The following is a 25,540-nucleotide window of genomic DNA, read 5'->3' on the forward strand; positions in this document are numbered from 1 at the left end:
GAAGGAAGGAGGAAGGTGCTTGGAATAATAGCAGAGATGGGAAGAAATGGGTTTGAAGATGTAAAGATCGTGCTTTATTGTTATTTATTATTAGTATTATTATTACTATGGGTGGTGTGAAAGGGCATGAGGCGTTTGGGGAGGGGGAAAACGCTGCCAAGGAGGGAAAAGGAGGTTTGAAATGTAATAGTAAAGCGGGATAAAAATGTGGCTTTCTCTTTTCCTCCTTGGTGTCATTGAGATGAGAACTGGGTCTCTCTTGGATCTAGTCCACACTGCAGAAAAACCCAGTTTGAGACCGATTTAACTGCCCTGGCTTGTGATAAGGAATCATGGGAATTGTGTTTATTGTGGCACCAGGGCGCTCTCTCTCTCTCTCTCTCTCTCTCACCCACACACACACACACACACACACACACAAACTACAAACCACAATCCCCTAGCATTGAGCCCAGGGCTGTCAAAGTGGTCTCAAACTGGATTATTTCTGCAGTGTGTTTTGGACCTTAAAGTGAAGTGCCATTCATTTAATAGGCAGGAGTCCAACGGGCACTGCCTGGGCATGTCAAGGCCCTGGCAAGGGAGGAAAGAATGCTTTTTGCCTCCTAAGGTGCATTAACATTGTAGAAATAATGCAGCCTGGCACCACTTTTAAGTGCTGTAGCTCCATTTTATGTAATCCTGGGAGATGTGCTTTTTGGCTACATCCACAGTCTAGAAATATCCAGCTTGGCCCCCTTTTAACTGCCATGGCCCAGTGCTATGGAATTCTGGGAACTGTAGAATTCTGGGAATTGTAGTTGCTCTGGTGCCAAACAAACTCAACAAACCCCAGAATTCCATAGACCTGAGCTATGGCAGTTGAAGTGGTGTCAAGACGGATTATTTCTGCAGTGTGGATGCAGCCCCTGTGGATGAGACATCTCCAAGACTCCTTGTCCTCTACTGCTCTGCTTAGTTACTGCAACTTCATACCTGTGACCTCTTTAATAGAGTCCATCCATGTAGCATGCGGCCTTCCTCTCTTTCTACATCCCTCCAACTTTCCCAACATTATTGTCTTCTCCAATGAGTCTTCCCTTCTCATGATATATCCAAAATACGACACTCAGCTTTGTCATCTTGTCTTCCAAAGATATTTCTGACTTGATCTCTTCTAGGACGCATTTGTTTGTCTTTTTGGCTGCCCTTTTTGGCTGTCCACGGTGTCCTCAGCACTCTTCTCAGGCACCACATCTCAAATGTATTGATTTCCTTCTTATCCGCTTTCTTCACTGTCCAGCTCTCACATCCGTACATGGTGACAATGGCTTGTATGATTCTAACTTTCATGCTCAATTTTATATCTTTATTATCTTCTCTAGTTCCTCCATAGCTGTCCTCCCCATTCCCAGTTCTCTGATTCCTTGACTGCGGTCCCCGTTCTGATTGATGTTTCATCCAAGGTATGGAAAGTCTTTCACTGTTTCTATTTCCTCATTGTCTAGGTTGAATTTGTGTAGATCCTCCATGGTCATTATTTTTGTTTTCTTTATGTTCATCAGTTCAGCAGATCTTGTACTTTTGCAAGGTCTTTATCCTTCTCTGCCAAAGAATACTAGTGCCTCAGAAAACTACAAATCCCAGGATTATTTAGGATGATGGAGCCATGGCAGTTCAAGCAATTTCAAACTACATTATGTCTACAGTGTAGATGCACCTCTACTAGTCTTCTTGGTTGTAGCTGCTGCTTTCTACTCACTTGACAGATATTAAGGTATCCTATGTGTGCTTCTCTCTTTCCCCTCCCTCTACTGCAAAAAAAAAAAAAAAAAAAAAAAAAGTGGGGGAGAGGAAAACCTGTAGCCCTCCAGATGAGAATTGTAGTCCAATCACGGCTGGTGGGTCACAAGATTTCTCATCCCTGGTGATTCAAAAATCCGACAAGGGATTTGGGATTGACTTTGCAAACCATGCTCTTTCTCTTTAAGGCAACATTTCTTTGTGCGCTTGCATGGAAGTAATACTAGATGAAGTCAGGGTGCATCTACACTGTAGAAACAATGTTGTTTGTGCCATTCATCCTATGGAATCCTGGGATTTATAGTTTTACAAGGTCTCTAGCCTTGTTTGCCAAAGAATGCTGGTGCCTCACAAAACTACAATTCCCAGGATTCTGTAGCACGGAGCCATGGCCATTAACGTGGTGTCAAGCTGCATTATTTCTGCAGTGTAGATGCATGTCTACTAATCTTCATGCTTCGTGTTGCTGTTTTCTACTCACCTGAGTTAGTGTATCCTATGCCTCCCCTCCCCTCCCCTCTACTGCAAAAGCAAGGAAAGCTGTAGTTCTCCAGATCTTGTTTCATTTTAGTACCCATGCTGAAGTTGGTGAGAAATGTACTCCAACCACAGTTGGTGGGTTGCAGTTTTCCCCACCCTTAATGATTAAAAATTCAGGCAAGGGATTTGGGATTGACTTGCAAATCTTGTTCTGTCTCTTTAAGGCAACAGTTCTTTATGCAGTTGCATGGAAGTAATCCTATCCTACATTAACTCAGTGGGACTTGCTCCCATGTAAGCATGAACAGAATTGCTTGCCTAAGACTGCCATAGACTTAGTTTTCCTTCTTTGTTTACTGTGCTGATATAAATAGGATCTTGAAGATGAAGAGATCTGATATTGTTTTAGTCCAACACTTCTATAAGCCCCCTCACCACACATACACAGAGACAGTAGAAACTTGGGAAAGGAGAGACAACGTTCTATTCTAGGTTGGCATTTTTTCCTATTTGGGGAGGTCGTCAAAACAGGAACCCTGGCACCTTTTCTGCAGTGGAGGACACTGACAGAGTGAAGTTTAAGCCTTCACCTGCAAAATCGTTAGAATGCAGACACAGCAATGCTTAATGAAAACAAACAAGGTGGAATCATTCAATTCCAATGTTCTGTTTCCCAAAGGGATAGAAAGATGACTATAAACTGTGTACATTCGAAATACAGCCTTTATATTTTACAGTTGAGCAATTTAGGTTATAAAGGACAGCATAGGCTGCATTGGCACTGTAGAAATAATCCAGGTTAACACCACTTTGCCATGGCTCGGTGATATTTGTAAAATATCTAGCCTTTTTGTCAGAGAGCTCTGGTGCCACAACAAACTACAAATCACAGAATTCCATAGCATTGACCCAGGGCAGTTGAAGTGGTGTCAAACTGGATTATTTTTGCATTGTGGATGTCGCCATAGTAGTTTGACTGAGGAACTGTGACTCTGGATACCAGGGTTTGAATCTCCACTCAATCATGGTAATCCCACTGAGTGACCTTATGCAAGTCATACTCTCTCAGCCTCAGGGAAAGGCAAAAGAAAACCCCTCTGAATAAATTCTGCAAGAAAGCCCTATGAAAACTTTGCCTTACTGTCACCATAAGTCAGAAATGACTTGAGGGCACACAACACAAATGGTAATACAATCATCAGAGCTGCATATCACACTACACTGTTATAGTGCTATATTCCATATATGCTATATAGTGATTTAACGTTTGCCTGCATCCCTTTAAAATGCTGATGAGATGGTTTGAGTGGGGTGGGGCACAACTGGAAGAGAAAAGGAGCCTCAGATTTTTAAAAATAAAATTTAAATTTTATTTATTTATTTAAAATGTTAATATTTATTTTTTATTATTTTTCAGTGTTCTTTAAAAACATCACTGTGTACTGTACAAAACCATCACTGCATCTTACCAAATTTTCACTTTAACCATATGAAACTATGTACACATAAATACATTTAGGCTTTGTGTATATTACTGTAATTTAAAGGTAAACAGTAATGTTAATTTTGCTAGCTGTTTATATCACAACTATTGCAATTACATTCTGTGATATACATAAATTACAATTTATGAGCAACATTATTACAAAAAGCATAATTAAGGATTCTGTACGGTGTGGTATAGGAAGAGGTCAGTGAAGTGGGGCGATATCGTGAGTTACCGCACTAGGTGATGCTTAGACAATAGTAATCCACAAAGTAGTGCCTTGTTGAGATATTAATCTCTGGCATATATCTCTGTATTTTTTGTTGCTCAGAGCATTGCATTCAAAATATCCTTCTGGATATTTATACTGTGTTTAAGTGTCATGTTAAGTAAAATTACTTAATCCATTAAGTATAATTTTATTTGTTTTTATTGATCTGTATTTCAGAAGCATTTCAGAAATTGAAGAAGTCAGTGGAACACATCTGACATGACCTATCCAAATTTCCCATAAACTATCATTACAAGTACCTACCTTCTAAGAAGAAGATGCATCTTTTCTACATGCACTTTACTTTGTTTTTCAGTGTAATTCATTGGACTAAAAAGTCCAGGCTTTTTATACCTTTTGGACTATTAACCCTATATTAGTACTTATAGTATTTAAACTATATAGCCAAATCTAATTTTTAAAATGGCATGAGATAATTTTAGTTATACACGCTGGGGAGAAAAAGCAATTGCAGAAATACAAACTGGTATGCACATCTGAAAACCTCAAATTACTACCGTATTTTTTAAAAGAGCATTTTGTTTTTTGATGGGTTATCATGTCTGAGGATTGCCTATTGGAGGAAGATGTTTGGGAGTACAAATCTATTAGAAAGTTAAATTTAGTAAGCCATGATTTGGAGTCTATCTCTAAAAATGTACAAAAATCAAATGATGGAAAAGATAAGTCACAACAAAGTAACAAAAGGATGGCTTCAAAAGAAAGAAAGACCCCAAGGAAGACCAAGCAAGGACCGAGGAAAAGAGATAGCCAAACACCCTTAAAACCAGAGCAGCAGTGTAGAGTATCTGATGATATCCCTGTTGTACAGTCACAGGAAGGCATTTCACCAGCTTCAGCAAAGCCAAACAAAAACTACAAGAAACAAAGCCCATCAAAACCACGACCAGTTTATGAAGGGTACTGCCCAAGCTGCCAGATGCCTTTCTCTTTGCTGTTGATACAGACACCTCAGTGGCACGTCACAGAATGTCTGGATGGCACAAGCATGGCTGAGAAAGGTACAGTCATGGTGGAAGTGAACACATTTTTTTAATATGTGTATAACTCGTTTTTCTTCTTTGAAACAGGTTGTTGCATATTTCTACAGTTTGCCAGAGGAACATTCACCTACTAATTATTTATGTCTGGCTGTTGATAAAACACACAGCCAGTGCCACAGAGAGAGAGAGAGAGAGAGAGAGATGGCAGAACCTGCTTTCTCAGAACTTATTTACACAGATTTTCTTTGAGCAGCTTTAAAAAATGTAAAATTGAAAACCGGAATTACAACTGAAGATGGTCCAAAACACACTGCAGAAATAATCAAGTTTGAGACTGCTTTAATGATCCTAGCTTAGTGCTAGGGAATCCTGGGAATTGTAATTTATTGTGGCACCAGAGCTCTCTGACAGAGAAAGCTGAATGCCTCACAAAACTACAGTTCCCAGAATTTCCTAGCACTGAGCCAGGACATTTAAAGCGGTCTCAAACTGGATGATTTCTGCAGTGTGTTTTGCACCAGTATTGCTTTATAGCAGTGGTTCTCAACCTTCCTAATCCCACGACCCTTTAATACAGTTCCTTATGTTGTGATGACCCCCAACCATAAAATTATTTTTGTTGCTACCATTGGAAATATGTGTTTTCCGATGGTCGTAGGCGACCCCTGTGAAAGGGTTGTTCGGCCTCCAAAGGGTTTGCAACCCACAGGTTGAGAACTCCTTCTCTATAGAATAAAAAAGCAATATTAAATTTTAGAACAGAAAAAAAATCAGTTCTGTGCCTATAACAAGGTGGCCTTAAGAACAAACAAGGTGGCTTTAAGTACAAACGCATTTGTACAATTCTTTTAGCTATAAGGGTAAAGTATTAAGAACATATTTTGTATTTATCTGGCTTTTTGTTCTCAAAGGCATTTGGAAGTTTGCAATTAAACATTATTTTATATAATATCTAATGATTAAGAATATTTTGAGCTGGTTCTAATAACAGTTACCTGGATACGGGTAAATTCATTTCAAATTAACTTTATTCTGCTTAAAAAGATTCTATTTTTCATTAAATAGTATGTCATCAAATTAATAGGTCTTGCTTATCTGTTAAATAGTCTAGAATTGGATCCAAGGCTGTGTTCTTGTTCTTTTGGGTTTGTTTTTTTACAGTTATAGGCTTATACCACTACTAACCCCTTTTTTCTTTTCCCATTAGAGTGCCCTGATGGTCTTCTGTGCACTTCAACCATTCCTTCTCATTACAAACGGTATAGCCATTTACTTCTTGCAGCAAGCAGAGCTGGGGAATATGTCCCTGAATTGTCATCAAGTAGCACAGAGACTAATTCCTTTATGTCTGGTGCTCTTCTATCCATTGAATGCAACAGGGTGCTACAGGATCGGAATGACTCCCAGAATGTACCTGCAAACACTATGAATGTAACCAACAAAATCATCTCTTTAGAAAATACTAAAGAATCTGAACATAAAATACAGTGTACAGATGGTTCAAAACATGTTGGATTCTTTGGCTCCCTTTTTCAGGAATATGGTGAAGATCTAAAGAGTCAGCATGGCTCTTACCAACCAAATACATTCACCGCTGACTCCAGTGATTGTGAGATTTCGTACTCTCCACTTAATACAGATGGGGAAGAGGCTATACTCACAGAAGAAGAGGAAGCAGAAGAGACAAAATACTTTAGAAAAAAACAATTTGACATAAGAGGCATAGAGGAGAAGAGCAAAGAAGATGGAAGTTCTGTGTTTAATGCCTCAGAGCTAAAGACATTTAATCACTGCTATGTTGAAAGAATACAAGCTTGTACAAGAAACAAATCTAAAATGATAAATACCCTTCAGTACACTGATAGGACTTCTGAGCCTCTCTCCCAGGGTAAAATAGTTAACAGAGTTTACGATTCAACAAATGTTGAACTGTTAAAACTTCCCACAGAAGACCATAGTATTCCTATCGAGTATAATAAAAGTAAGGAACCATTTGAGAGGCTTAACCTGAATTCTCCTCTTAATACAGGTGGACATGGGCGGAGCAACTGTAATTGGGCTGGTGAAGATTCAGCTGTTAAGAACAAGTCATTGTCTCCAGGATTCAAAGAAGATGGTGTTATGCCTTTTCTGTTTGACCAAAAAGAAGCTAGTTGCTTGGCTAAAACTATTACTGGTGGTGGTAGAAATAGGCTAGGTCCTAACAATTCATACTCATTAACAGAAAAAGAAGAAAGGTTTTGTAACAGCATTGCTATGCCTGTTTTTCCCGGTCCAGTCTCTAAAATATTGCCATATGTTCCTGCTGCAAACACTCAAGTCAAATGCAACCCTGCCAAAGAACTCAAACAAATGGACATAGGTGTTTTCTTTGGATTACAACCCAAGGCAAAAATGGAGGGTGATGAGAAGAAAAATGTTTCTGAGAATATGCTCACTCTGAGTCCATCAGCTGCCATAGGAACAAGGCCTAGATCTCGAAAGAGGAAAGCTAAGGGATCAGTGGGAGACTCAGATGGTATCACTGAAAGTTCAAGCAAAAATTCTATCCCAGAAGATGCAACATCTGGTGGACAGAGAAGGTGGAGAAAGAGGTTTAGAGAGTCATGTCCTGATGAAGAAGAAACAAGAAAAAAGCAGTGCCCCTTCTATAAGAAGATTCCAGGTACCTCAGTTTCTTAATGTTGTTATAGGTACTTCTTCCACTGTGCTGATAGGTTTTCTTCTTAAATATAAAAATCCATTTCAATTCATATAAAATGTATTTTGCACCAGCCTCTGCACTTCTCTGTTAAACCCCTTGGCTCTTTTGTATTAATCAGCTACAAAAAAATCTCTTTAGTTATAAATAGAAATGTGATAGTTTTTTTTAAAAACATGTTCATGGCTATCTACTGCAAGCCTAATTTTGTGCAGAAGCGTACCCAGTACTCAACAGTGGTTGCTTCATTTTCCTACAGAAGCAGACTTGACCAATTAAATATATATATGAAAGTATGTAGGGAAAATATACTATAAAATAAGATTGTGCTTCTAAGGGGTGACACAAGGCTGCTCCTTCCAAAGACAGATTGGGGCCTCAGCAACCTCATGCTGCAGCCCCAATCTTCTTTTTTGCCAGCCAAAGAAGGAGCAGCAGAGAACCACTCCTTTTTGTGCTAGCTAAAAGCTAGCTTTTCTCATCCCACCTTGAATGGAAGCTGGCTTTATGGCTCTGGCAATGTGCAAAAGCCACGCTGCTGGAGCATCTAGAAGCTGGCCAATATGTGGGCAGCTGGAAGCTGGCTTCTGGGCAGTTTCAGAGCATGTGGTGTCAAAATGCTGTGCTCTGAAGCCGCCCGGGCGGCAGCGCAAGGGGGTGGTCTGTTTAGCCCCTAAGTCATTCTTAGACTTCCTAAGATTGCTGTCCTATACACACTTATCTGGAGGTAAATACCATTAAACTTAGCTGAAATTGCTTGTGAATAGAGATAAATAGGATTGTGCTGTGAGACCTTTATTGCTCTTCTCTTCTTTGCAGTCTAAGATTACAGTGCAATTCTGTTCTGTACCTACTCCAAACAGTCCCATTGAGTTTACCTGGCTAACTGTCAGACATATATAAGGCTGCTGCATGCGTACTGCTGCATGCATAGTCAGCATTAAGGTTTTCCATGTAATGGTATAATTTCTGTATATGAAATATGTGCACATTTTTCCCTCAGGATATTGAGTTATACTAGCCTGCAAAAAAAAATGTAACAATTCACATTTCAAGATCTTTTACTTGAAATACACTGAATGTATTTTCATATTGAACCATACAAGACAAATTCTGGGAATTATTCTCACAACTGGAAACTATTTCTTTTCATACTTCAGAAGCTGATATCTCATCCATAGGGTCACCATGAGTTGAGATTAATAATAATAATAATAATAATAATAATAATAATATTTATTATACGGCTTACAAATTGTTAATTAGAAATTTCCCTGCCCTCAGGCTTACAATCTAAAGAGACAAGACACAAATGGAGAAGGGAATGGTAGTGGGGAAGAGGAAAAGTCCAGCAGATCTTCTCTCCCTCTGAGGCCTGGACCAAGGCAGATGGACTGGAGGGAGGGCCCTTCTTCTTACTCTGGTTAACGCCTACAACAGTAATTGCTGATATACAGTATCTTTGTAGGTCTTAAGCCCCATACTCAAGTATGCTAGGATTCTATGCTAAAAATCCACTATAATTTTAATTAACTATATTTGAGTACATTTGTTTAATTTACCCATTTTACGCAACCTCTTAAAAATTATCTTATTTAATTTTGATTTATCATGTTTTGTGTGCGAACACTAAAGAAAAATAGGAATTTATGGCAAAGTGGAAGAAATTAAAATACACAGGTAATAGTGGATAGAAATTCATCCACATATAATATTGCTCTTGTTGGATTTACAAACTGAGAGCTAGTACAGATTATGGTACATTTTCTGTTCAGTTTCCTTCTTAAAACGGTACTGATTAATCTTCCCTTTGTTTTATTTTCAGACCTCAACTAATTGCTGCTAACATGTTGATGATGTTTTAAGCCTTGGGAGCTTTAGTTCTTGTTTTCTCACTGGTTTTTATTCTATTGTTTTCTTGTAGGAACAGGTTTTGTAGTTGATGCATTCCAATATGGAGAAATCGAAGGATGCAAGGGGTATTTCCTCACACATTTCCATTCTGATCATTATGGTGGTCTAACAAAAACATTTTCCTTCCCAATATATTGCAATAAGGTATGTTTACTGCAAGATCATGTGAAATGTAAAAATAGCTAAAACTTAGATTGTCTCTTTATGATAATGATACACAGCTGGAACATCAACTTCTGAAACTGAACAGGCAAATACTTTTGTTCTGTTTTGAGATCTGATCCCTTGAGAGCAAGGGATAGCTGGAGTTATTGAAATTTCTTAACACTTTTCTTCACCTTTTTTTTTGATGTTAGTTCTCTTTACGATGCTGCTTTTCTACACCCCACCCTAATCCTCTGTAGTTCAGTTTGTGGAACTGTAAAATATAATGCTGAGAGAGGGAACACATGCAGACCACCAAGTGGAAAGATAGCAATAGTGTTTTCAAAATATGATTTTGGTTATTTTCTGTCAAACACTTTTTTTCTAGGATTTTATAACAGAGGAGCCCTCCCTGCCCCCCCCCCCCCCGTATAAAAGGGTTTGTAAGATTAAGGGGGGTAAATTGCATCTCCATGTTTCATTCTCTGTCTACCCCATTCGTTCCCCAAAGTCACAGGTGGGCTGATATCTGTGATGTTAGATGCTTTCAAATAAGGTGTATGTGCATGTGCAGGCATACCTGCCTTCAAAACTTATGCCAACCCCATGAATTTCATAGGGTTTTCTTAAGCAATGAATATACAGAGGGGGGATTTGCCAGTTTCTTCCTCTGAAATATAGCCTACAACACATGGTATTTGTTGGCAGTCTCCCATCCAAGTATTAGCCAGGGCTGACCCTGCTTGCCTTCCAAGATGAAATGGGATCTGGTGCCTTCAGGGTATTTAGACTACTTCAAATAAGATACTAAGCAATTTTGTTTTAACTTTACCATTCGCTAATTGCCCACTCTGGAAATACACAAAGAAAATGAAAGAGGCTGAATAGAAAAAGAAAAGAGAAGAATGGAGTTCTAAAAAAGATAATCTCTCTGCTTTTTTATGAAAACCATTCAGTTGCAAACTGTTAAGTGCAAGATGTCTTTCACCCATTTAGTCCCATGAATCAATAGAATATGTCAATTATACTACTTTTGTGGATCAAGGTCTTGTTATTCACTGTGTTTCAAAAGCCTTAAACTCAACTTTCTCTGCCGATTGCTCCCTAGCTCTCAGAATATGCGGAAGATTCTTAGCTTTAGTAATATAACAGGGACGTAGCCAGGATTTTAGGAAGGGGGGGTCCAGACTAAGTGCCACCATTATAATGGGACTTGAGCGCAGCGGCGCAGCAGCACGCACCATTCATTTTTCTAATGGAAGGGGGGGGGTCCGGACCCCAAGAACCCCCCCTTGGCTACTTCCCTGAATATAATATGAGGAATAAAAGCTTGAGAGCAGAGCTCTGTTGCTATTATATACACCCCTCTTACCCATCCCTTCTGTTGAGGTGCCTACAAGCTTTTTAGTCAGTCCTGGAAGCCTACAGCTTCACTCAGTAGCCCCACATCTGAATGTAAAATCCCTAATGACTTCTTTTGATAATTTTTGTCCCATTGTCCTACCAATAGCTTCAAGTTTAGAGAGGTAGTCACTTTTATATTACTGATAAACTACTGTTGCTCATTATAATATGGACAAATGGGCACATGTTGTTGCTGTTTCTGACTTTTGGATACCCTAAGATGAGCCTATCGAGGGGTTTTCTTGGCAAGATTTCTGCAGACTCACCAGTTTGATTTAGCCATTGCATACCAAGTAACTAGGTCCTTGTTTGTGTCACTGTCCTAACCAAATGGAAGATGGTCTTAATCTATAAAATGAGGAAAATTATTATCATATATACTCATGTACAAGTCAAAAAAAAAGTTTGACAAAAAATCAACCCCCAAAAACTGGGTCAACGTATACATGGGTCAATGCTGGATTAGGTACCCAGTGCAAAAGCAGTGATAAGAAGCAGAGGCAAGAAACCCCTCTAAATGTGGCAGGGTATGGAAGCAGTCTTTACAGAGAGGCTTATATACTAGTCCTCTATTTAAAATGGCCACTACAGTCTCTTTTCGGGCTTCTCCATGTTGCAGTTGAACACTGCTGGGCCAAAAAAGTAGGTGGAGGGAGGGCTGCCTTTCTTTCTCTGCTTGGCGCAATGGGGAGTTTTGCTTTTATGCTAAGAGTGCTTCTTGACTGCCTCTTGTGACAGCCTTTGTGCTGTGTTTCTAACAGGTTGCTTGCCTTGCTCTTTTACCATACCCCTGTTTTCTCTCAGGCTGCATTTTCATTGTTTTTCTTACTGTAATTTATATTCCTTTCCCTGCTGTATTTGTATAAATGTAGACTTTTAAGATCAGCAGTGCCATTTATACACCCCCCCATCAATTGTAACTCCTCAGATAAACAGATCCTCTCCTTCTCTTTAGCTCTTCCTAAGCATGTCCCCTCTATGTATTTTTAAAGGAGAGGAAAATAATTGTTTGTTACACGCTCCTAAGTTTTATCCTTGATTTATCTATGGGTCATACCAAAATCCATAATTGTGGCCCTAGACCCTGCCCTTGACCTATACAAAACGTCAACTTATACATGAGTATGTATGCTAAATGGTGAAGCCCAAATTTATCTTCAGCAGTGCAACCAAATCATTATGACCATTCACCAGGACATACTAAATTGAGAGAAAGAGTAGTTATGCGATTGTCTAGGAGATAATTGGGAAATCAATTCATATTAGTCTTGCAGTACACTTGTAGTGGAAGAATAACAAACTTTGGGATTTCTGATTTCAGCTCATTCTTAAAACTGTTTTTCTATTGCGTTTATTGATTATATATATATATGGCATAGAACTCTCTTTATAAATATCCTGTAAATTAACATGCACTCAGCAAGACCTTCAAGTGAAAGAAGTATCTTGGTGACTTCCATTGTTCATTCTTGTCTCTCTGCTCTATATAGCTTCAAGTTTAATGAAATGTGTTATTCATTGTTAGGAGACAAGCAAAAATATCAAAGCTATTGTAAAATATGAGATGATTACTTTAGTCTTTTTACATCAGCTACAAATGGGGTTGTTAGGAACTGATGAAACATGAGTACATTGCTAACCACTTTCTTTTTTTCAGATAACTGGAAATCTGGTGAAGAGCAAACTTCGAGTGCCAGAAAAACATATCCATATTCTGCCAATGAATAGAGAATGCATAATAGATGGCATCAAAGTGGTGCTGCTTGATGCTAATCAGTATGTATCTTTGACGGGCTGACATTTCAATGAATCATAATTAAAATGGTGTAGTTAACTGTGGGCCAGAACAGACCAGCAGCTTCAGCCTGCTTCAAGCCAGCTTGGGGGATGTTCCATTTACATGCACCACATCCCTACGTCACCCGGAAGTTGTGCTGGCGATCACACACCAAATGGCTTCCAGGTGACTTGGGGGTGTGGTGTTTAGATGGCACACGCCTCCAAGCTGAAAACCGGCTGGCACTGCAGTGGGGCAGCTTCAATCTGCCCCAAATAAGAGGGCTCTTTGCTGCTCCTGTTTGGGCTGGATTCTGACCAGATTGGGGCTGTGGCATGTGGTTGCTGCGACCACAGTCCAGTTTTCTTTAGGGGAGGTCTCTTTTGCCCCTAAGAAAGCTGTTGCTAAATTGCTATAATTCATGTTTGAAGTTATGTGGATTCCAAATCAGAGTTCCATTTCCTCCCTTCTCTTCTTTGGCAGTTGTCCTGGTGCTGCAATGATTCTATTCACCTTCCCAAATGGGACTGTTATACTACACACAGGAGACTTCAGGGCAGATCCTTCTATGGAGCATTATCCTTTTCTGATTGGCCGGAAAGTTAATACTCTCTACTTAGATACAACGTAAGTTACATTCCATTAATTAAACTTTGTATTTCATCACAATAAAAACACATTTGCTTACTTTTGAGTACATTCTTTGGACACCACATTTGTCAAGTAATATTGAGTGTAAGGATGCCAAATAAGAGTTTCATGAACCTATCTGGCAGTAAGGACAGTTCATTTTGTTTCCTGTTCCAGGCCCATGTTTACTCACTGAACAGATGTTATGTTTTTGCTGCTCTGTTTCCAATGGCAGAGCAATGAAAGGACTAAAGCAATTGTTATCTTGCATAATACTTTGCCTCTTCCATTCACTCTTAGTGTGGTACCCCATTATATTTTAGACCTCAAAGATTCCTAGGCAATAGTTTTCTAGGCAAAAAAGGTACTTTTAAGTGGAGAGTCACACACATGACCTTTTCAGGTACTTCAAATACATATTTGGAATCCAGGAACTTTCTGAAAGGAACTAACTCTTCAGCACTAAAGCAGGGACTTCCTGAAACCAGGCAATAAATTGAGATCTCTCCAGTACGATCTCAATAATAAGGTTGGTTGTTGTGTTTTAATAATAGCCATAATGTCCCCTAAATACAGTGTAATCCAGAATAAATTAGAATTTTCTCATCAGGTCCCTCACTGTAATCCAGACAATATAATTTATGATGACTAGGCTTATTTTATGGCAGAGGTGGACAACTGACAGATGTTTTACAGTCACAGAAGCTCCTAGAAGACTTTGGAGGATGAAACCCTTCCAACCCTGCCAAAAAATAAGAAAGAACAACATTTCCTCCCATAATTGTCTTTAGGGGACATGGGGACATTCTAGGCTTAGGACAGTCCTTTTTTTTCCCCTAACAACAGAAATGACTATCAGGTCACTTTCTGTTCTTTTCTAGTTTAAAACCTAGTGTTTTGTCCCCTTAAAATTTCTCCCAGGAAGCCCCAACTATGAAAGTGCACTTTGTGCCCCATGGAATGCATTTGAGGGCAAAAAGAGCACTTGGGATTAATTTTATTTTTATTTTTTTGCTGGAGGGCCACAAAAACAGCAATGGGAGCCACCTATGGCCCATGGCTCACACTTTACCTACCCCTGCCTTATGGGCTAGCTTACAGAATCAGTTGCTCATGTCACTTCCACTAAAGTCTAGTTCAGAGGTTGCCAAATTGTACTCTTTAAGGGATTTTGGACTTCAGCTGCCAGAATTCCAGGCTGTTGGCCACCATGTCTGAGGCTTCTGGGAGCCGAAGTCCAAAATCTCTTAAAGGGCACAGTTTGGGGAACACTTCTCTAGTTAAATGCTAGTGAATTGGTCCCTCATCTGAAACATTTGCAAATGTCTTCTAGGACTCTTTCAAGTCACAAAATCTATATGATATGAGGCAGAAATATAGCAAGAGCCTTTCCTTCCTCCTTTTTCTAAATCCCCATTTCTTCACTAGTACAGTGGTCCCTTCCCTTACGCGGGGGATCTGTTCCAGACCCCCCCCCCCCCCATAAGGGAAATTCCACGTATGCTCAAGCCCCATTAAAGCTAATGGGGCTCGTGCCTGTGGCAGTGTGCCACAGGTGTAAGCCCCATTACTCTTTCCAGCATGTGGTGCCACTTCTTCTGGTGCGGCTTTCAGCATATGCACTGGGGATCAGCTATTAAAAAGCAATAACTGTTATTTGCGCTGCATCAATTTACATATCCTACCATTAGCTATTTTGGCATGACACTGCAATTCTGATTATGGGGATCGACAGATCTGCTCCCTCTTGGGAACAAAAAGAGGCTGCTGTAAGCAGTTTCCTGGAAAGGGTGCAATAGTGGTGCTCACATGCCATCATTATGTCCTTTTCAACCAGCACTATTTGGGCGATGTGACACATGTGCGTCATCATGGCTTGCCCTGTATGGATGGGCGCACACCAAGATAGGGTTTGGGAGCATATGAACACTCTGCCCTACCGCAGCCCTAGTTCACGGTCAGGCCGGCACAAAGTGCCGGTCTGTACCGCCCTATGTTTCTTTCTCTTCAATTTCCTATTTCAGTATTTAAATTATAACTCTACCCTACTCTTATTCCCAGCATTTTTCATCATTTGTTATGCTGGTTAGGGCTGCGTGGAGTTGTACTTCAACCAAATCTGCACCCACCCTTTTTTTACAGGCATCTTATATAGTCTGTTGAATAGAGCAACATCCCAGTTTTCTAATGAAATTTATCCTTTATTTATGTCTTCCATTCCCATTTCTTAGATACTGCAGTCCTGAATACACTTTTCCTTCCCAGCAAGAGGTGATCCAGTTTGCTGTCAATACTGCCTTTGAGACCATAACCATAAACCCTCGAACATTAGTTGTTTGTGGTACCTATTCTATCGGAAAAGAAAAGGTCTTTCTTGGTATGTAAGATCTCAAGAATTTATGATTTACACTTTCTTCTTTAAAGGTTTTAGCATTTCTGTAAAAATACTTAGACAGAATATTTTAGTCTACTTGGTGCTGAGTGCAGAGACAAAACAGTAGATGACATGCATCATTTTGCTGATTTTCCCTCCAGTTTAAATCTTCTGGTGGTATTAATAGCTTTGTAAATGTAATGCAGTGTGTAAACTTTTAGGCTTAGTGTCTTGGTATGTGCATTATGTCTACAATGTGAAATAAACTATAAATGAATTTATAATTGCTAAAACATATACATCAATAATTATTGGAAATTATCTGCAGTGAAATGACTGTTTCTGTCACTTCTTAAAACCATTCCTGATCTGCACCTAAATTGCTATACTTTAAAATCTCTCAGTTTTGGTAAGGCTTTTTTTAAAGGAAACAGGCATATTTAACTTTCAGTACCCTCCCTTCCCAAAAGAAATTAGTTGTATCGACTGGATCACTCTGTAGTAACAAAGTTAGGAAAGGAATGCCTATTTCCTTTCAATCTGCATGTGCTAAGATTATGTAAATTAAGGGATTTTTTTTTTACTGCAATGTGAATTTCAGTGTATACCAGGTTATAAAAATACTCCATGTCCAAAAAAAAAAAAAAGTTCATCTGCAGAACAAGTGTTTTTCACCCAAATGTTCGAAATCAGCAAACAAAATGCGGGATAAAATAAAATAAATTGGAACATACATATCTTATAATGTGGGGGTATTTCCTGAGCCCAGTGAATTCCAATGTCCCTGACAATCCACTGAAGAAAGTTCAGTAGCCAGGCTACTGATAACTTGAGCATGCCAGTTCTACTTCTTAGCACCATGGTTTGCTGGGGAAAAGCATAGGATATTTTTGTCCCAATATATTATATTGATTGTGACAAAAAAGTATACCCATGGTAGGAATATTTTATCACTATAGTAATTTTTTTTCTATAGAAACCCTAAAAGTCAATTCTTAAGTCACACATATGAAGAAAGCAGATTTTATTAAGTTTCCGTTGCACATCTTTAAGTAGTGGGTGTGATGGTAGAGCTGGAAGAATGTTTTGCTGAGGGCCCTTTCACACTACACAATTACAGCACTGTGATTTCATTTTATGGTGACATCCTATGAAACCCTGGGATTTGCAGTTTAAGCAGGGGTATTTAGAATTCTGTGGGAAATCATTTTAGTGTCTCAGCAAACTACAAACCCTAAGTTTCCATAGCCATGGCAGTTAAACTGAAATAATAATGCTATAACTGTGCAGTGTAAAAAGGCCCTGAGATCAGCACTCTTATTTTTGATGAGGGGTAAAATAATATTGGATTAGCTGATGTTTTGAGCCTGCCATGAGCAGGAGGCACAAGGAATTTTGCATTAACATTATAAAACAAAAACAAAACTCAGCAGTGTCTGTGGTATGTTCTCAGCAAAACAGATTTTTTTAAATTGGTGGCAAAAAGGCTGCATCTGATTCATAGCTACAATATCATAGCTACACGTCATATCCTAATCCAACCTCTGAAAGTCACCTTTCCCAAGCAATGGAGTTGTGTGCAGACTCTACAAGATGAAGTGACCAGCTCCTTCCTGCCAGTGAGCAGTGGTTTGAAGAACTGAAGTAGGCCTGCGAGATTCAGTCACAACTCTTTGTCACATTGTTGCTCATTGGCAGGAAGGGGCTGATCATCCTGCAGCACCCTACTTGTTGGCTTCATGAGCTTTTGTTGCTCAGCATGGCTGACAGGTTTTTAAATTGAGCTCCAAGGGCATTTACGTTTATGGAAATGATACCACAATGGTAAATGTGAATAGGAAACAGTCGCTCAGTCTGTTATGTCAAGTGCTATGTCAACTGTTATGCTGTGAGGCAATTATGCCATAAGTAGCTTATGACATAATTGCCTCACAGCATACTAGTTGGCATTTTTATTTTATTTATCCATTTTCATTGTACCATCATTTCCTTCCATTAATTCTGCAGCTATAGCTGATGTTCTAGGCTCAAAGGTGAGCATGTCTCAAGAGAAATACAAAACACTACAGTGCCTGGAATCAGCAGCAATAGATTCCCTTATCACCCTGGACTGGAATAACACTTTGCTTCACCTTCTGCCTATGATGCAAATTAATTTTAAGGTGAGTTTAAAAACTGTCACTTGTACTTACAGACTGATCTTAGAATGCAAGGAGGAAAGCTCAGAGGTGTTCCATTTTATTCCTCTCCTCATAATTAGTGCTTTTTTGATAGCTAGTAACCTTTCCAGGACAAGAAATAATTAAAAATTAATAGCCAACAATATAATTCATGGATGTAAAGTATTTCTCTTTAATACAGTTTCATGGAACACGACAACTTGGCAGTTGTTCAAAGACACGAGTCCTTTAAAAAATGGTTTTCTTTAACATACTATCTTATACTGTATTACCTGCTGTTATCTACTGAGATGTTGTAGTTCTTGTTTCCTTTCTTCTTCCTTTCTGATAATTTCAAATTTAAGAAGAAGAAAAACTCCACAAGACCAAATGGAAATATACTGGAGGCAGAAGATGGCCTCTACAAATTTCTGTAAATTATTGTAAAATATATAATATATAGAATATATAATGAATAACTTACCGAACAGGCCATGTCTGGTGGGCTTTAGCTATCCCTCATGACAGTATTCTAGAATATGATAATTTATTGTCATATTTAGAGTATTTTCCCCACAAATAGCCAAAAATGCTACATGCCAAAATGTTTAACCCTTTGCTGCTATACAGACCCCAGCACCTTGATAGCAGAGAGTAGTGCATGGTCACCAAAAAAGCACCCTAAATCTGTGATGGCTAGACTGTCATAGCTTCAAGGCAAAAAGAACCAAAAGATTGGACTTAAAGCCAGACAAGTGTCAGGTATCCAGAATGTTTGGGATGTGGTCCAGGTTTCCTTGGAATCTCTTTTCACTTCTTAAGAAACCCTACATCACCACAGTCTCAGGCATCTTCACCAGATACCTAGGTGTTCTATAAATATAGCCCAATGGCCTTTGTACATGGAACATTGTAGAAAATACCATCAAGCCGATGTTTTTTAAAAAATGATAATAAGAACAAGTTTACAAGAATGAAGTTGTTCTTCAGTAAATCTCTTGAAGAAGTTTTCAGACGCAATGCTGATTGCTATTGGAAGCCAAATATAGCTCCTTTCTCAACTTTTTTCATCCTGGAGGAGCTCTTGGGGAACTTCTGCATAAAAATTATAGCTGCAGTTCAAAAAAGTGTTTGATTGTTTTTGAGATGGGGACAACGTTTGCCCTTCTCCAGTCTGCTGGCACTTATCCTGTTCCCCAGGAGTTCTCAAAGATTTTGCCAATGGCTCCAATATTACATTTGCCGTTCTTTTAATACCCTTGGATGTAGTTCATCTGGTTACAAAGAGTTACAAAGTGATAAATTGCTCTTTCCTCTGAATGTAGAGGCTTCATTTAGCAATCATAACTGACAGTCATTGAGAAATGTGTCCTATGAGTCATTAACTGCTGACTTCTATCGATGCACACTGAATTGATATTACAGTCTTACTATTTCAGAACTGGATAAAATGCCACTTCAAAATTGTTGAAAAATAAAATTCACTGGCACCAGTTGACTGAATGTTATAGTGCTTATGAGGAAAGTACACATTCATTTTACAGTTTTAGGCCTGTTACAGACTGCCAAAATAAAGCTGCTTCGGGTCTCTGGGTATGCTATTTAAATGATGCATGGGTCCTAAGAATCCGGAAGATGCCCCAAAGCTGCACTCCAGTGCTTAGGAATGGAGTGTGGCTTTGGTGCGACCTCCGGACTCTTAGGACCCATGCATCATTTAAATAGCATGCCTCCAAAGAGACCCGAAGCAGCTTTATTTTGGCAGTCTGTAACAGGCCTTAGTTTTAATAAAGTCAAGGAGAAGCAGATGTACTTGTTATTTAATCCTGCTGTATTCCTGTTGCTTTGAAAACATTGATATATAAAACTGGAAACCTCGTATAGCATTAAATCACCATTAAACTGAATCCCCCAAATTTTGCTCTATTCTAATTTGGAAGAGTTTGCCATAATGAACATACTTTGGTGTCCCTTACAAAATAATTGTCATAGATGGCTACAGCACACTGTTTTAACATACTCAGAAACAAACACCTCATAATGCCAATTACCTTTTCATTGACATGGAACTATCATTCCTGTATTGTGACTTTGGTTTCAGGATGGGAGCTTGGGGCCTGGTATCTTTTGGTGCTCTATTGTAAAGCTTTATTTGTTCTTTCTTTTATTTTCATTTTTAGCATCTTAATGTATTAGAAGAACAGAAATATTTGCTCATTCATAAGACTTTTAGGTGCTTTAGTATGTTAGTACCTTATCTTTTTGGCTCAGACAGACATGTAAGTGCTGTGCAGCATTTGCCAGTATTTTTGTCACTGCTTCTGAGCTTGCAGCTGCTGTTGGAGGAGAGGTGACCGTGGCCCAAAAGATTAGTCTATTGTGTGAAGCAGTTTTTGTGGTCATAGAAGTTGCTTGTCTCAAAATTTACACAACAGTTTTACTTGTTGGAGTATTGAATTGAACACAGAAAGGGCCTTATGCCAAATACAACCACCATTCTATCAAGTACCATACTGACTATTCTAGCTGGGTGCAGCTCTCTATGATTTTTAATGGGAATCTTTCCCATTGCTAACTGGGAGATTCTACGGACTGAATCTGGAGCTGTGAAGGTTCTCTAGAGTCCCCCTCCACTCCTGCTGAGCTGGATGGGATCCCTTGAGACCACATTTCTTTATCTAAAGCAAACCTCACTGCCACCACCAGCCAATAGGCAGGAAGGCAGACTGGCAAACGGATTCCAGACAAACAAAAGCCTCATGTTGCATCCAGGCTTTCTTAAAAACCTCTCTCAGAACCCTCTCAAAAGTTCATGCTTCCTTCCAACTGCCCATCTCATTGGACAGTTGCCATCTCATCAGTTGTGATGTAACACCTCATTAAAATGTATCTCCCCGAACATTTAACCCTTAGTTATCTGGGAAGAAGGCTCTGATAAATGGAAGGACTCCCATTTATCACAGGGGTCCTGTATATTAAGGATGATCAAGTATGACAGGGCTGTGGATCACTCTCAATGCTAACAGAAGGTTAAGAATTATAGCATTAGGTCAATAGTGTTGTTGGTTTTTAAGTGTTCAATTTTAGGAAAATAAAAGTGACATTATGTATTATTTTATTATAAAATGAATTATATTCATTTAAATTATTTAGTAAATACAGTATTGGCTTTAAAAAAATCATCATAAAATACAATATAGTCAATTGATATGTCACTGAGGAGAAAAGAAAGTTGAAGAAAGTTGTGCTTTGGGTAAGAAGAATCCTTGTAATTCGGAGAACAGTAGCAAGAAGAATTTGAAAGGCAACTTGTTGCTATTTTCATGGCATGTGGAGGATTTAAAGAGTGAAGAGAACTGGCTGTCCTCCTTCCCCCAGGAAACAGGAACTGCTCAAACAACCATGCTTGATCATGTATGCTGGAAATTGTAGCACTTTCCCTTCCCTTTCAGATATGGTGCAGTTTGTTAGCTGCCCGAAGCCCTTATAAGGAAGGTAGAGTGTAAATTTAATCAATCAGTAAACATTATGCAAATTATAAGAATAATGCAAAATAATAAAAACGGTACTGGCTACACTAATACTGTACAGCGGACCCTTGGTATCCACTGGGGTTTGGTTCCAGGATACACACACACACCATAGATACCAATCCATGGATATTCAAGTCCCATTATATACAGTGGCCTAGTAAAATTGTGTCCCTTATCTAAAATGGCAAAATCAAGGCTTGCTTCTTGGATTTTTTTGAAAAATATTTTTAAGCCTTGAATGGTTGAATCTGTGGATAAAGAATCCGTGAATATGGTGGGCCACCTGTATGTGTATTGACAGCAGAGCCACATTTTTCCTCTGAAATGGTTTAAGAATCTATAAATATACCTACAAAGCTCCCTGTTGTCATTTATTATCTTTTATTGAGAAACTCTTAGAGGTTTTTTGTTTGTTTTTTGCAGAGTATGTGTTTCATATTCTCCATAACAGCTGTTATTTTCTATCAACAGAGTTTGCAGAGCCATTTGAATAAGTTTTCTGAGAAATTTGATCAAATTCTGGCTTTTAAACCCACTGGATGGACTTACTCAGATCGGTGCTGCTCTTTGAGTGATATCCAACCTCAGACCAGAGGGAAAATCACCATATATGGTAGCATAATTTCCGAACATTTTAATATGTTTCATGCTCTTCTGACTGTCTTTCACATTATGGATTGGATCTAGAGTAGTGCTTAGACAAGTTCTACTCATGCTTGTGGACAGTGAGGTGATCTTTGTGATTCCAGCTTCCTCCTGTTTATCCTGAATGCTGTATACTAGCAAGCCTGACTTTAGTATTTTGCAATTATTTTCAAATATATTTGACAACCCATTAAAATGAAGACAGTTTGGTTAGATATATAACTAAGCAGAACAAGATTTATAAAGGCATCTCAAATTTACTGGAATGATTGATGAGATCTCTTACATTTCTTGGCATGACCACATGACATGCAGAGCAATTACACTTCTTTTAAAGCCATGAGTGTGGTGAAATAAACCCAAACTCATAGGTTTTAACTTTAGATAAGGGTTTAGCTATCCTTTTGCTTGTCATTCTCTCAGGAGTATGTCCACTGCAAAGTGATGTTGCAAGCTGTGGGTGTGCGGGGCCAGAAAAAGCAAGACCCTCCCATTTCTTTCCTTCCCATATTAGCAGGGAGGAAGCAGATCACCCTTGCAGAAACCTGAAAAGGGTACTTACTGATGGCTTGAACTTAGGCCAAAGCACATATAGCTATAGAGGTACAGATCTTCTCTTTACTGCTCTGGATCTTATACCAGAAAATATTTATTAAAGAACAGATGTTGTAACAGCTAAGATCTAATGTGCTTCTGTAGTATAAATCTACATTTACATAGTTACATAGGGGTTGCACTGCACCATCCCTCTATTGAACACCAGCAATGTGCAACTGATTGGTGAATAGACAGTGCACCTACTTATTGTGCACTGCAGAATACACAATAGGCATTCTACAGTCCTAGTAAATAAAGTGGTATCTTGCAGACACTGATGAATAGTTATGCACCATCCAAGAATATTCAACTACATTGCTAGAATCCTATTAGTTACTCCCAATCAGAGGAAACTCATTGAATCAAGTGTTGAATAGTAAATGTAGACAAAGGTAAATCCAGTAGATTTAGTGGCTCTACTCTAATCAGGATACACTATAGGATGTGGGCCCAAATGTTGTGGTTACAATACAGCACATATGTAAGCACAGCTTGGTCTATTGATATATAGAGTCTTAGAGTTGCAATTCTATGGCCATTTTCCTGGGACTGTGTCCAATTTCTGAGGAAATATGCCTAGGGCTGCAGTTTTAAGAGCAACCTGAAACCCTGTGTTAGGTTGTGGCTAAGAGCTTTACTTTACTGAAATCATAACACTTTCAAATGATGTTATAGTAAAGTGGACCCTTATTATCTACTGGGGTTTGGTTCCAGGAACCAAATAACAAAATCTGTGTATGCTCAAGTCCCATTAAATACAGTGGCATAGCAAAATGGTGTCCCTTATATAAAATGGAAAAATCAAAGTTTGATACCTGAAATTTATACTTTTTTATATATTTTCAAGCCCTGGATACTTGAATCCGTGTATAAAAAAAATCTGTGGATAAGGAGGGCCAACTGTAATATTTGTGATAGTACTTAGCACTTACAGTGTTGAAGTATTTCACATGTATCATCTAGTAATCCTAAGAATCCTGTCTGTCTATCTGTAAAATAGTATTAGTCTTATATTATACATTGGTTGACGAACGAAGGACAATACCTCTGCCTTGAGTTCATACAACTTTACGCAAAATATGAGTGGGGGATTTACTGGCTCATTCTGTTGGTGAGTATCCCACACCATCTTATCTGAGACAAAGAACAAGTTGAGTTCTGGAAAAGCAGTATGCAGTTGTTTGCATTATGTATTCTTTGAAGCACAGTATTCCTCAAAGACCTCTCCGTTGCAGGTTTGCAGGTTTAATGGAAGATGTATGGTTGACAAGGCTTTCTTTTCCAAGCTAATCACATCAGAAAAAGACCTCCTTTGACTCGGTTTCTTATCAAGTTTAATTTCATCAAGATTAACTCATAAGTAACAGGAAAGATGAATGCTAGATAATTTTCTCCTCCACTGTTAGGTCAAACTGAAGATCAACTCACTATTTGATTAAAATATTTCTTCCATGCCCTCTTAAAGAGCATATTGTGCTAGCTTTCAACTAAATACATTAACTAAATTTCTTGTAAATTGTTGTTTCATTTCCAGGGATTCCTTACAGTGAGCACAGCAGCTTCCTTGAAATGAAACGATTTGTCCAATGGTTGAAACCACAAAAGATTATCCCTACTGTAAATGTGGGTAATTGGAAAGCCAGGAATGAAATGGAAAAGCATTTCAGAGACTGGAAAATGGATGCTGCTGGATGGAAATAGGAACTACAGTGACATTTTTGCTATATCTTACACTCAGTTTCAATTTTATTGTCTTGTTCTTTGACTCTGAATCATGGAGTAGCAGGAGTCTTGTTCTGATTAATCAAAAAGATACCTTCTATAATGAAAATTATTAAATCTGTTGAGATGCAGGCTCCTTAGATAATTTACAATTTGATTGGTAATGTGATGACTGCTGAAAGTGTTGTCACATTAAAGCATCTGTTTGGGTGCTGTGGGACAAACAAGTTTGACAGGATCTTAGTGCATGATAATTTCATGCTATATATTTTGTAATCTCACTACAGTGGAGTGCCCAAGATCCAAAGTTTAGAAATTCTCTTCTAAGAAGGGGACAACTTCCTGCTAATCAAGGGCCTGGAAATTTGCCTAAACAAGGGTTTAATGTCCTTAAGCTGAAATCTTTAACAACACTCAATATCTGATCAGGAGTTTCATTTATCCCACCCCCTGGAGATATTCCACGATACATTGTACAGAGCTGAAATGTACTGTAAAATGGTAGCCTTCACCTGCTGAATATCAATCTCGGCAGCCAAAAGCCTAAACATAAACTATTTAACTTATTTGAAAATTTTGTATCATGCTAAGAGCTCTAAAAACCTTTGACTGCACCATACACATAAAGCAGAATTAATGCATAATGCACTATACACTAATGAGATTTTTTATGTTGTATGTTTATAAAAGAAATATATTTTAAATAAACTATCTAAATGCATTTATATTGTATTGGAACATTGTATAAAGTGTCTTAACAAAGAAGTGTCTTTTAGTAAAAGTTGGGTTGAATGTTCCCAAAGAATTTTAGAAGTTTAGCCTGTTCAAGGGAGGGTGCTATTATGTTTACAATGTGAACATCGATCATACAGTTGTATCTTTGCTAAGAAAAACTATGCTGACCATACAGTTCTAAC

The 25,540-nt window shown here is 38.6% G+C and overlaps 1 protein-coding gene across 3 annotated transcripts; it reads left to right on the forward strand.

Annotated features, from left to right (window-relative positions):
* Positions 1–25,339, forward strand: DCLRE1A (DNA cross-link repair 1A). 3 transcript variants are annotated; one of them, XM_042460474.1, is made up of 11 exons: positions 5–60; positions 1,365–1,445; positions 4,197–5,041; positions 6,231–7,688; positions 9,649–9,782; positions 12,844–12,962; positions 13,447–13,590; positions 15,825–15,970; positions 17,975–18,129; positions 22,131–22,272; positions 24,436–25,339. In XM_042460474.1, exons 3-11 carry the CDS (start codon positions 4,579–4,581, stop codon positions 24,600–24,602), a joined length of 2,928 nt encoding a protein of 975 aa, XP_042316408.1. In that variant the 5' UTR covers positions 5–60; positions 1,365–1,445; positions 4,197–4,578; the 3' UTR covers positions 24,603–25,339. The 3 variants fall into 3 exon arrangements, with proteins under 3 accessions (XP_042316411.1, XP_042316408.1, XP_042316410.1); XM_042460477.1 differs by lacking the exon at positions 1,365–1,445 and having other exon boundaries at positions 1–60; XM_042460476.1 differs by lacking the exons at positions 5–60; positions 1,365–1,445 and adding an exon at positions 1,600–1,756.
* Positions 25,340–25,540: the final 201 nt, after the last annotated feature.

Source organism: Sceloporus undulatus, chromosome 3, assembly GCF_019175285.1.
Source record: "Sceloporus undulatus isolate JIND9_A2432 ecotype Alabama chromosome 3, SceUnd_v1.1, whole genome shotgun sequence".
Lineage (NCBI taxonomy): Eukaryota > Metazoa > Chordata > Lepidosauria > Squamata > Phrynosomatidae > Sceloporus > Sceloporus undulatus.